This window comes from Hippocampus guttulatus, chromosome 5 (assembly GCF_054856545.1).
Source record: "Hippocampus guttulatus isolate MCC_2025c chromosome 5, RoL_Hgut_1.0, whole genome shotgun sequence".
Lineage (NCBI taxonomy): Eukaryota > Metazoa > Chordata > Actinopteri > Syngnathiformes > Syngnathidae > Hippocampus > Hippocampus guttulatus.
In genome coordinates, this window is record NC_141265.1 from 20,384,749 (window position 1) to 20,397,542 (window position 12,794).

A 12,794-nucleotide genomic window follows, 5' to 3' on the forward strand; every position below is an offset into this window, starting at 1 on the left:
ACAATTGTCTAATCTGAAATAAGAGGAAACACAGGTACAGGTGTTTTTCTATTTGCAGTTGCAAAAGCAATAAAGACATGTTTTGATGACTAAAAGACGAGCCAATGCTTGTGAGCACTCGATTTAAAAAAAACAAAAAAACGCAAGCAATATGCTAAATGTAAAGATGTTTTTAGTTAAGCTCAAATGTCTGTACATCTGCTTATTTAGCAGGAAGAGTTTCACCAAACGTTAAATGTAAATCAGTTTTTAAATATTTCTTTAATTGTACAGTACTTTATTTCTATTAATTAGAATATACCGCCACCTGATGGACAAAAGCATTACTCCAAAAAAGGATTCCATCCATTGATGTTGGAGAGACATTACTTTTAAAAATATGTAGTTTAAGTATTTAGCATGATAAAGTCTTTTCCACATGCTAAATGCCTTTCAAAGACGTATTATTGCATATCACGCTCTCCTCCCGATGTTTCCTCAGTTTGATGAATTGAGGTTTATTCCTCGGTAGGCTATAATTTCAAGAGCAGTCTAACATATTAAATGTATTTCTAATATCATTTCTTATATTTCAGCTCTGCCTTATAAACTAGTTAAGGGCCCAAAAACGTAAACGTCTGCGACTTGAGCAGAGGCACAAATATTCTCACCAAGTGACGATCTTTGATGGTCATCTATTTCAGGCTAGCTTTTTCCATTCGAGGAAAATAATCACAAAAGGTAATTTATAACAAAAAAAGGTGAGGTGTAGCGCTAAATAATTCTAACTAAACATTTTAGTGGCTCATTAGAACATGTTACTTTTCATAATCAAATAAAATGGTTGCTCAATTATTGGCTACCTGTTAGTTGTAGTTGCGCTAGCATTAGCCCAGCCTAATTGATACGTTCTCATTCCAAATGAGAAGAGAAAAAAATTCGCCCCTCCGCGATTTTTTAAAACAAAGATTTAAGTTAATTTGGTTATATCTACAGGTGTGACATACAACTATGTTCCCTTGTGCCAGTTTTATAGCTCTGGATTACGTCTTCGAGGTGGGTTGATGGCTAAAATAACAATGAACAATCACAGAAAAAAAGAACTGATAAAACAAATGTCTATCAATCCTACTCAGAACAAAAACCATCTGACGGTGATGATGGACTTGTTGTCGCTACCCACACCTTACATACCTTACAAGGATGACCATTACCCTCACAGTGGCACCTTGGCGGAGGTCACCTACAGGAAACCTTGGCTCAGAGGTCAGCCGTTTTGCTCATCAATTTAAACGAGCATGCAATGTGATTTTTAAAAAAAATGTAATTGTGATGATTTACTTGTTTAGGGAAGCTGATTTCCACGGGCACGCTCAGCACTTCCGTCATGGATGACCTTCGAGTAACAGAACAACACAACTTCACAGAAAAGTGATGTGCCCATTAAATTTGTGGTTTTCCATTTTTTTTCTTTTACACCAAGTTGCACCTAACACATACACAAATACAAATAATTGGCATGTGTGAGGGGGAAATGTAGTAAGTTTGTTTTTTTCTATGTGGTCTCTATACTGTACATAGCAAATTTTGAGGTTTTGCTAAGACTCCAACACTATGGTTGTAGTTTTTAGAATGACTGGTTTGTTTTACTCCAGATTTGATGTTTTACTCCAGATTTGATGACCTTGGGAGTATCAAGGGCATGATTGAAAACAGAGCAAGCTGTCCAGCAGCCTCAGCAGAGCTTCTCCACCAGGGTGAGGAGTCGAAGCTTCCTCGTCTGTTTGAGGAATCATTCCTCAAATTGACTGCGCAGCTGGATCTTGGAACTAAAGAAAAAGGTGAATAAATACTCCCATGAATATGTGCATAAGAATAGTCCAATACATTGATTTAAGAACACGTCAACTGATGAATTATTTTAAATTAAGAGAAGTTAAGCTATTTAAGTCCCGTGTTCCCCAAACATTTGCTCATCATAAATATGGCATTTTAGTTTACAACATTTAAAGCTCACAAATCAAAGTCACAAGTCCAAGTACCACTGTATTAGAGTCATTGTTGGATTTTGGCAGACCTACTCATACCAGAAGACATCATGGCCGCCAATTTCCTGCCTCGTTTTAAACATTTGCCCACCCTGAAGAGAAAAGTGTCCCGTCTGAAGACCCTGTTGGTGGCCGACCCGCTAATCTGCTTGAGCGGAGATGCCGTCACAGAGGAAGCAATATTCAGGTGCACTAACGTTGAAGTACAGACACTTGTGGGAAAAAAAAAAAGATTTGGGGGCGAAAGTAGAACTGACTCAATTGAGAGGAACGGTAGAGTGTTGGTAATTCCTTACTTGCCACCATTATCAATTGCATTCATGTCATAAATGCTCTTTTTAATTGTAAATGTAAAACTTGCAGGCACTGTGCGCCTTATGAAAGGTCCAGTGATGAACTGCACATCGAAGATATCACCGAGGTGTTCACAAAAGAGTCACTAACACCGAATGAGGTAACGTGACAATTTTTTTATTTTCTTGACTTACTGGCCGAAAAACCGCTCATTCTTCTCCTGGTAGACTTTGCAGTTACCTGATCTTCTGGACGACTGCATGATGACCGTCGACTCTCCAAGAAGCTTTTCGAGCGTTTGCCGTAGTTTGTCCGTTGTTGCAGAACAGCAGAACGAGCAACTTCCTGACCTGGAGGCGCTTTGTAAAGGTAACAAACAGGTTTTGTGATTGATGAAACATACAAATGATGAAAAATGTCGTTATTTTCTCTTTCAGATGAGTTGGCATCAGTGGACATTTCTCATTTTTCTTCAGTGCAATCGACTGGCAAAGGAGACTGGATGAAGGACGCCCCTCCAGGTTGTAACATAAAACAGTGAGGTTCTGGCACAACTGTGGAACTGGTGTTCAGACTGTAACACGTTCTGGTCCTGGTGCTATAACTGTGTTTGGTCCTGGTACTGTGAGTCTGTTAGTGGCTGGTTACTGGTAAAATACTGGTCCTGTCAGGACCAGTTCTGGTCCTGTAACCGACTCTGGTAGTGGCACTGTCCTATAACCAGACTTCGGACTGGTCCTGTAACTGGTCAGGTACGACTATAATTGTTTTGAGTACTTGCTTTGGTGTATAAAATGTCCTCGAACCGGTACTGTGACTTGTGTTTGTATTTGCAAATTTGCGCATTGTGGGACACATATACTGTAGGTATAGGTTATCTTAGTCAGGAGCTCTTAACTGATTTGGATACTGGTACTGTCAGTGTAGCAGTGCCATAATATGGCTCCGGTACTGGTTCTGATACATAACTGGGCACATACAATAACCCCCGAGGATACCGGTACTAGACCTAACTATTATATTCATTTCTAGTAAAAATAATGCAATGGTTAGCGTTTCAAGTTTTGTGCACCCTTAGGGACATATTTTATCCCAAGAATCAACATTAGATTTTCCACTGCGTTGTTTTTCTTCAGAATGGGTTATGCTTCCAACCGAAATGGAGGTGGAGGTGACTCTGACTCCACCTCGTGTTGCCACCGGTCACTACCATGGCCGTCTGAGCATATGTGACTTTGAGAGGGAAGAATTGTCTCCAATGGACATGTGAGTTAAGACAGTCTGCCTATGTATATTTTTTGCATCCAATGTATGTGTTTTTTCTGACTTTGATTTAGTGTCACCGGCTCTTTAGTGTCACCGGGAGCTCAGAAGCAGATGGGGGCGGCACTCTGGAAGGCCGAGAAGTATTCAAACGATGTACTGCGCTTGCTGTTTGCAGGTACAATCAAGCACATCCTGTTGTCGCATCTGATCTACAAGACATGAGAATGATTCATTTGTATCGTTTTGACAGAACCCGAAGTAGAAGAAGCAGCCGTTGACTTCCAGCCTCTGATCGAAGCCTTGAAGTTAACCCCCCTGGAGGGTTTGACTGTCGAGACTGAGATCAGAGAGTTGTTTGGTCGCATGCGGGAGTCTCCGGAGAGCCTGAGCACCGAGGTTCCTTCTCATGAGGATGACTGCGTGGTGGAAGACTTCAGCAAAGTGGTACCAGAACCTGATGGTGAGTGTGAGCTCACTCACTTTTAATTGATGTTTTGTTTTTTTGCATGTGTTGTATACTTCATCAGACAAGAGATGTCTGACCGTGTGGAGTGGACTTATCAAGAGTTTTGTCTTTATTGGCGAATCATCAACTTTTGCCATCATTCTACTTGGCAGTTAATCATCACCCATCTGTCGAATATACACAAGGTGGTTTAATTTAAGTAAGTATTTGACAAAAACTCTCAGATAAGTTCCTCCTAAAATGACCCTTGAAAATGTTGAAAATAAATCTAACATGGCTGCTTCAAACCAAAATGGCAGATCTCCTGTGCCTTTCTTGGCATGTAACAAAATGGCTGCAGAAACGGCGGACGTCCTCGACAATTTTCAGCTTGGGTTCTTGAGACCTTTTCATGTTTCTTTTTATGTCAGACATGTCCTGCAAGTTTTAGGGCCCCTGATGCTTAAGCCCTAGCGAACTAAAATTTCTCCTGTTGACTCTTCAGACTGCTTCCACAGTATTTCACCTCCCCCGGAAGAGTGTCAAACTGCTGCTGTCTTGGTCCAAAACCACACAAGTTCTGCCGAGTTCTCCCCAAAAACGCTCCCTCTTGACACAAAGCAAGTCAAACCTTCAACAAGCTCTGACAACAAAACCGCAAACAAGTCCTCTGTCCAAGTCTCGCCCGTACCTTCACCTTGGGAGACGGATGGCAACCTCCGAAGCCAGAAAATGGCTGACCAGGGAGGCGTCCTCACGGCAGCCAGACGTCATCCAGTGCAGCACGTCGACCCGCTGGCCACCTTCATGATGCTGCGGTCACAGCGGGCATCCACTCCCACTGCAGGTGCCTCTGCTTCTACTGGGACACTTCAGACACATTAAGAACGACGGAAACGGTTTCATTGATCCAAACACACTTTTTAAAGTATTCTTTAAAAAGTTGTTCCTCACTCACTGCCAAGAAAGTTTCAAGCTTGTGGTCTTGTGTGTTGATCAGCGCCGGAGCAGAAACAAGAAAAAGAGAGCTTCTCTGAGGTGCAGTCTACTCCACAGCAGATACGTCAATCAGACGGGAAGACCGCCTCCGCCATTACAGCCACAGCGTCGGGACACGCCTCGAGAGGACAGATCACTGCTGGCCAGGATGCGCCCAACAGCAGAGTGGTTCAAGTCCAAGCCACTGGTAGGTGGTGAAAGCCGCCTTCACGGAGAGGACACGTCACGTGCCCGCATCGAGATCAACCTCAAACAACACAACGAAGCAACAATGGTACTGAGAGTATTTCCGAACACTGTCCACCACCACAGGAAGGCATTCATTCAAGGAAGTGCATAAATGTTCCGGAGACGACAGGCGAATCAAAGGAGGAGGAGGAGTAGCGGTAGTATAGAACAAAGACATGAAAATGATGAAAACAAAATTATAACAAAAAGAAATGCTAAGTTCTTTAGTTTGGAGGCAGTTGGTCGTATTTACATTTTCTTGCTAGATTCGTGTTATTTTTACAAATTCTTTTAAACTTGTCTTTAAATTTGTTTTTTCTTACACAAATACCATATTTAATAACAATTATGTATCATTCATCACCATATTGTTTTGTATCTTTCATCATTCACTTTCCAGTACTGTATTCTTCACACAAGAAGTTTATCGCTACTGACACAAATAAATACAGAGAAATATTCGGATACACACTCAGGAAGAAGTGAAGATGTGTTTTAATGTTGCACACAGACAGTCAGCGTCAGGCCTACCGCGAGCTGCTGTCCTTGGCCCGGACCCGTCTGTCCTCTGTCAAAGAGCTGGGCCTTCAGCTCCCCGCCTGGAGCGACTTTCAGCGCCTGGCCCCGGACCAGACGCGCTACGTTCTCAAACAGAGAGAGATGGCGCTGGGTAGAAGGACAGAAGTGGAAGGAGGAGGTAGGACACAGAGGAAGGAGAACGTATTCGTGGAGGGAACCACACAGAGGAGCGTTGACGTGGTGTTGCGTGCAGATGAGGAGCAGCTGTTCCACCGGGTGCTTGTGATCCACATGCTGGTAACAACCAAGGAGCTGCTGTTGAAGTGTGACGTGGACGCTGCTTTGGGTTCGTAACTGTGTGCTTGTTTCACCACCCATCGCTAACACTTTAAATCTTAAGAGTGGTGGTTCTCAATGCGGGGTCCGCGAGCTGGAGCTTGTTGGCAAAATAATTTTCAGTCAATTGTTATGTTTTTTTTTTTTTTTACAAATGTGCTTTGGGGTAATTAATACCTTTGATTGTGAGGCATGTCTCTCTCTCTCTCTCTCTCTCTCTCTATATATATATATATACACACACGCATACATTTATAAAATGTATAATTTTTGATGGTAAAATGGTATTCAGTGATATACGTTGCAGTCACACGTAATTGGTGTTAGAATGACATTTTCTCCCCTGGACCAATAAAGTTTTCTGCTTTAGAGTACCTCAGCAAGGCAGCAGAGACATGTACGGACACGGACGTCATTCAGCTGCTGAGGAGGCTGCACATCATTTCACACCTCGGGCGCAGGAACCATGAGTCCGACGGGAAACTGCTGGAGCTGCAAAAGCTGGTGGCGGCACGGCTGCACAACGACAAAGTCGGTATTTGAAACAGGTTTGAGAAGAACCACAACAGCACGATGATTACTTTGTTTGCTGCAGATTCTTGTCATCATGTCGCTTGATTGTGACGACAGAATGTCCACAATCGTGCAAGGCTTGAAACAACTAACTGGTAAGTTTTCATTAACATCCTCAACATTTTCTGTCGAGAGAAATACTTGAAACAGTCTGGCAATTTGCCAAGCAAATTTGTCAAAGGCTGGATAAATCTGTAATTGACAACTTTTCCCACTAGGTGGTGGTACTTCACTCTTAATTGGGCTTTCAGTCAAATGTTCGACAGAAGCACGAAATACCGTGACACGTACCTGTACTGTTTGTATCTCTGCAGCTGTAAGTACAGTTCACCCTGATAACGACAAGAGCAAACTGAACGGCGCCAGTGTTGTCAGCAGGTACGTTGATCAAGAACATGAATAAGAGTGGACTTAAAAGGCGTATCATTTCCTATAAAGACCACAAGATGGTGGCAAAGCACTCCTTTTCTATCTACATAAAGCTCCTACCCTCACTTCAACTGTTCCTTGGCACCAAGTTGGCACAAGATTGCACCAAGCGCCAAGGCAGTACTTTTATTAGACAGGGGTTTGGCCTGATCTCAAAAGCAGCTTTTGCTATGCAGCAAACAAAAAACAAAACACGAATGAGTGAAATGGAAAGTAGCACATTTGCGAATATGTGGGACACGCGATAGAGACAAATGGTTGCCACTATTCAGTGCTTAAAGTTCTTGAGTCTTTTACCTGGTCCATACAGCATTCTGGACAGCGGGTGCATGCTGGTGTACGAGCAGCATCTGGGCGCAGACTTCCCATGGGACATCTTCACTCTGGTGGTGGAGTACAACCACCCAGGTCCGTCGCCGTGGGTGACCATCTGCAAGGAGAGGAGAGTGCAGCACGTCACCTTCGACACAGTCCTCCCTGACGCAGGTCAGCACGTGTGACTCGCTCGGTCCTTTCTTGGTGGGCCGGATGGTGATTTGATTTTTAATACTCCCACAGATAAGCGGGAGGGTGAAAAGAGCCTGGAGGACAAGGTGACATACGTGTTGTTGGCGACCGAGTCGCTCCTCAACTGGCCTTTGCTACTGCAGATGCTGGAGTCTACGCAAGTGTTGCTTCAGTACACACGCATGCACACAAAAGTAGAATTAGTCCACTTGTGCCTTTAAGAGAAGGCTCAAAATGGAAATAACAGCAACACAAATGGTTTTAATGTGTTTTAGTTATTTATTTTTGGTGGATTCGTTTTTTCTTTTTGAAAACGTACAGTAGTGACACATGCCATATTGTTTCTTCAATTCAATGGACATTGTTCTGCTGTTTCTGCTGTGCACGCCATGGCCACCTGGGGGCAGTGTAATAGACATGTGGATACACATGCTGCTGTAATGTTTTTTTCCCTCTTCGCAGAGGACAAAGAATATCTGCCTGGGTAGATGTAGGGGTTTAACTTCAAACCCTGTTCCTGCCACGTACACTACCACCAAAGTTACAAAATTACAGCACCACTTAATTAAAAAACGTCTTTGCTGGATTCGCAGATTCAACGTAATGCTACTGGAGAGGAGCCACTGCCCGTCCCTGCAGATGTTGGGCAGGACCAATCACTACTCTGTCATCACGGTGGACGAGAGCACCGCCATCGTCGTTCAGGTAGACTAACGCGCCGCCAATTGAACGCCGATATTATTGTGACCCCACCTACTTCTTGTGTACGTAGGAGCAGGACGAGCTGTGTGAGGAGCGAGCCTACGAGGCGATTGCGATGAGGCTCACCGCTCTGTCGCTGCAGTACAACTACTGCTGGATCATACTGCACTACCCAGACGGCAAGGGGGGAGGGTCAGTTCTACTCAGGGTGATATCTTGCTATCAACACGTCAATCCTTAAAACACTCGCTGATCAGAAGATGTGCTGATGTTGCACGATGATCGTATTGGTGCAGGTTCTCCAGCAAAGCCTTCAGCAACTTGGTGATGGTCTACTCATCTCTGGTGCTCTTCGGCATGAAGCTGGAGGACCTGGACGTCAAGGTATCGAGCCAAAAGCGCCCATTTTGTGTGGATTCTTCCGCGACATAAGATTAGAATATTACTACTTATGCATCAGGTGCTGATTGCAATGGAGGTGTCAGAAGTGGCCCGCTGGGTCAACCGGATCTGCTTCCTCAGCCTGATGTGCAGCGCTCGTGATCCCGTCGACTACCTGGAGCGAGACTGGCTGGCCGTCACGTCGTCACAGGTGAGCTCCACGTCACCTCTTTGCATTTGTCACACGTTTACATTCCCCCACGTTGGTCAGGAGGAGCTTTGCCTGTCGCACTTCCCCTGCATCAACACCCTGGTGGCTCAACTCATGCTCAGGAGGGTGCCCTCGTTGCCGTGGCTATTTGGCGCCACCCTGACGCAGCTGGCGGAGATGTTGCCAGAGGTGCCGCACAAGGTCCTGAAGGTATGCCTGTGGGACATTTCATTGGGTACGCGTGCGCCTCCCAAAATACAAGCACTATTTCAAGAGATTTTTTTTAAATCTGATTCATCAATCAAGACATGATTGACAGATTAATCGATGACTAAAATAACTGTTACTGAGCAGCTCAAAAAGTGAAGAATGGCATCGGAATTGGCGCACCCACACAAATGCAGTGGATTAAAAAAAAAAAAAGGCTACAGACCCCTATCCAAAGCGTGTAGGTGTACCTCATGTTATTTTCCTGTTTTCAGCTGTTTAGCAACGCCACCTCCCTGTATGAAGCTCGGCCGGCCCAGTCAGGTCCAGTCCATCCACTTCCTCCTCCTCCTCCTCCTCCACCTCCTGCTTCTCCACTTCCTCCTCAACCCGAGGAGGCCATTCCCGATCCGGCACCATTTCCCAGCGTCAACCCCAGCTTCCTGTTGGCCCCAGATGACACCATCAGCTTCTACTCTCAGGAGGAGCCTGCTTATTTCACCCACGACCCGAAGTGGCCTGCCAGAAGCCCGGAGCTTAGCCGCTGGTCTGGAGCTGATCTGTGGAAGGACGAAACCGGCCAGGAAGAGGTTTTAATTGGTGGCAAGGGCCGAGCCGGAGTGGCAGAGAGAGGGAGTGGCCAGTTGTCGCAACAAGGTTCGAGGTCCTTGGACGCCTTACTCGGCCACTTCAGCCCTCCTTCAAAGAGCCCGTTGTGGAGAAGAGGTCCGACTGGTAGCGGTTCACGCACGGGAGGGAGATTGTCAACTAACTATGGATCACGATGCTGTATGGGACAAGAGAGGAAGAGAAGTGAACAGGCGGCATGCTTGACAAGAATAGGTGAGCTACAGTCGTAAACTTATTTTGGTGGACAATAGTGGTAGACAGGTTAGTAGTTTGATTGATTGATAGTTGGATATGAAAATATGGGTGGGTAGGTTGATAGATAGCGAGTAGATGGGTGGGTTGGTAGCAAGTAGCAAACAAAATAGGGAGACAGATGGGTAGGTAGCTACACTATGTAAGTACACGGTAGGGAGATGAGTGGGTAGGTGGGTAGACGGGTTCATCGAACAAACAACAACGGTCATATTGTTGTGTCTTTCCTACAAGCAATACAGACTGTTTAACCTTTTCTTTTCTGTCGTGTACAAAGAAGTTTCAGACCTATCAAAACAAAATACCTGTGCTAATACTTGCGCTTTCTTTTTTTCCAGCGCCGACTCCTCTGAAGAAAAGCAGACTGAGCTACGAGAAGGTGCCCGGACGGACAGACGGACAGACCCGACTTAAACTTTTTTAAATGAACCCATTCTGTTCATTTCCATTTCGGCGTTCCCGGCAAAACTATTTCACACGTTCACGATTGATTTGTTCGACAGAGTTTATGAACGACAGCAAGCATTGCAGTATTTAAACACGGTGGTGTATTTATATAATGTTTTTGTGTGCTGTTTCTCAATTTCACCAATTAAATGCTGAGTGTGTCAAAAAAACATTCAAGTGTGGAGTGCAGCAATCCCCTTATCGCCACCTTAGCATGTGGAGAGAGAATGCTTATCTTTACCAGCCAGCACAGTCAAGCAGCTCCCCGAGGAATGATCCCCCCCACCCCCCAAGTCCTCCAGACAAAGACCACCCCTGGGGACTTGGACTGGGAGCGTCCGGACAGGCTCATCCCACACTGACTGGCCAGCATCAATAACCAACTAACAATGTTGTTTAATGGCGCAGGGGGAACAAAGGCGGTGAGGGAGGCGTGTCCGAAGAGCTGCGTTAAAGGCTCGGTGGGTAAACAGTGAGCGTAATGGCGCGCTGATTGTAGGGTGGGAAAGTGGCCGCCTGTGTAAAGGTCACCTTGTTATCGGCGATCGCAGCCGCAGTAAAAGTGTCCGCCAGCATCCATCAACCTATGTCGCACATACAGGTGATGGATTGGGTTGGAGGGGTGAAAAGATGGATTCAATCCAAATCAGAATATGGCTCCATATGTGTTACAATGTGGGAAAAGTGAAGCGCGGTGAATCCTTTCCAAATGGGGAACCAATAGACATTAGAACATTCTCGTCGCGGCAATATCAGTCCTTCTTTGTTCTAACACCGCAACATAGCTTTTTAAGCGCTAGCACGTCAGTTGCGTTTCGCATTATTTGTTAACATTAGCATTAAGCTAGCAGACCGAAATGCGAAGCCATGTGGTCGCGCTCAATACACAAAGTGTAACTCGCAGTTTTTATGTGTTGTTAGACAGTAAACTTGAAATGGGAGCGGCAATAAAACAACTCAACTCCTCTTTTTCAGATTTTTTCCCCCCACTTATCTTTTCTGTGTAACTGTTGTTAATTGAGCTGAGTCACTGCCACCGTACAAGTTTGCGCTTGTAAATCAGAGCCACAAAAAGAACATGCTGTTGACATGACAGCTGTTATCTTGAAAACCTCGTCAATAAAGTACTTGTATCTCAAGGCACAATATATTGAACCAACTGACGACTCCAATGTCTTCCTGTGATGGGGAACGATAAGAAATTGGCCCAAATATTTGGAGTTTAGCGGCGTGAAGAAGGTCAGCGTGATGGCGTCGGGCCTGCAGGTGCGGCCTCTTGGCCGTGAGGGCGGCGCCCATGAATGATTGATTCAGAAAAAGCGGGCTCTGAGGGGGCTAATCCTGGCCGCCTAATCGGATTATGCTAATTCCTACTCCACACAGAGAGTCTCACGGAAGGCTGCGTCTTTCAAACAACACTTGAAGGGTGTAAAAAAAAAAAAAAAAAATTGGTTAAATCGGGGCAGTTTTTTGGAGTAAGCATGGACAAGTGTTTGCTGGCTAATTTATGTGCCAGGCCCGGACAAGATTACCACAGCGGCACACAAAACGCACATTGTTCACCTGTCAATCTGGATATGCTACTTTTACCTTTTGTGGGCCAATCAGGTCAGATTCAAATGTGGCTCGCGGCCATGTTGAACGGCGTAATGGTGTTTGTGACGGTGGGTTGTCCGACGTGTCCGCTGCGGTAGGAGAAGAGAGAACGACGTCTCAGTTTACAGGAAAGTCACCTTTTAACAGAGGGGGGGGGGGGGGACTCCTCATAGAATGTGATGTCATTGCAGCCAAAGTCCCAATATTTTGGTCCTGCAAAGATGTGGTAAAAAAAACTGAAAATGATGCATGTCATAGCAAACAGGCCTCTTATAGCACCAAAGCAATGAGCTTGGACGCTGAGCGAGTTACGTGATCTTCTGGTCATGGCAGGAAATCTGAAGCGCTTCACCTCACGATAACTCCCAAATAATAAAATAAATGTCATCAATAAATTGGTCAGATTAAAAAATAAGAAATGAAACAACTCCAGAGTGCATTTATTAATTGCTTGTATTTCTAACTGTATAAAACACAAAGATTCAAAGAACCAAAAAGTCTACTTTTTTTTCTTTTATTAATGTTATATCATCAGGTTGGATGTGAACATGAATATTTTTTTTCTGGTTGTTTTTGTTCAAAATTTGTGAAATCGTGTTTTTAAAAAAATATTTTAGATCATATTGTATTTTGGTTTAATTATTCATAATGTTAATTTCGATATTTGGCAGAGTAAAATTCAGATAACCGATTTATTGGCCGATTAATTAAAAATAAATGTGAATGGAATAATGTCTTCTTTTTT

The 12,794-nt window shown here is 44.5% G+C and overlaps 1 protein-coding gene across 1 annotated transcript; it reads left to right on the top strand.

Annotated features, from left to right (window-relative positions):
- The first annotated feature begins 990 nt into the window (after positions 1-990).
- shoc1 (shortage in chiasmata 1) lies at positions 991-10,612 on the top strand. Its single transcript, XM_086112160.1, has 27 exons — positions 991-1,035; positions 1,116-1,245; positions 1,329-1,410; positions 1,654-1,820; positions 2,055-2,214; positions 2,391-2,481; positions 2,549-2,690; positions 2,759-2,842; positions 3,458-3,587; positions 3,659-3,762; positions 3,838-4,047; positions 4,538-4,879; positions 5,033-5,218; positions 5,771-5,956; positions 6,032-6,124; positions 6,485-6,645; positions 6,710-6,782; positions 7,002-7,065; positions 7,427-7,602; positions 7,675-7,780; positions 8,217-8,328; positions 8,396-8,517; positions 8,622-8,709; positions 8,786-8,917; positions 8,978-9,127; positions 9,400-9,967; positions 10,345-10,612. The coding sequence occupies exons 1-27, from the start codon at positions 991-993 to the stop codon at positions 10,428-10,430; spliced, it is 3,990 nt and encodes a 1,329-aa protein (XP_085968286.1). The 3' UTR covers positions 10,431-10,612.
- The last annotated feature ends 2,182 nt before the right edge of the window (positions 10,613-12,794 follow it).

Excerpts from the sequence above, each read along its gene's own strand:
- shoc1 (XM_086112160.1), top strand. The coding sequence starts at position 991 with ATGTTCCCTTGTGCCAGTTTTATAGCTCTGGATTACGTCTTCGAG. Across the intron at positions 6,783-7,001 it reads AGGCTTGAAACAACTAACTG|CTGTAAGTACAGTTCACCCT; the intron begins GTAAGTTTTCAT and ends GTATCTCTGCAG. Across the intron at positions 8,329-8,395 it reads GCACCGCCATCGTCGTTCAG|GAGCAGGACGAGCTGTGTGA; the intron begins GTAGACTAACGC and ends TTGTGTACGTAG.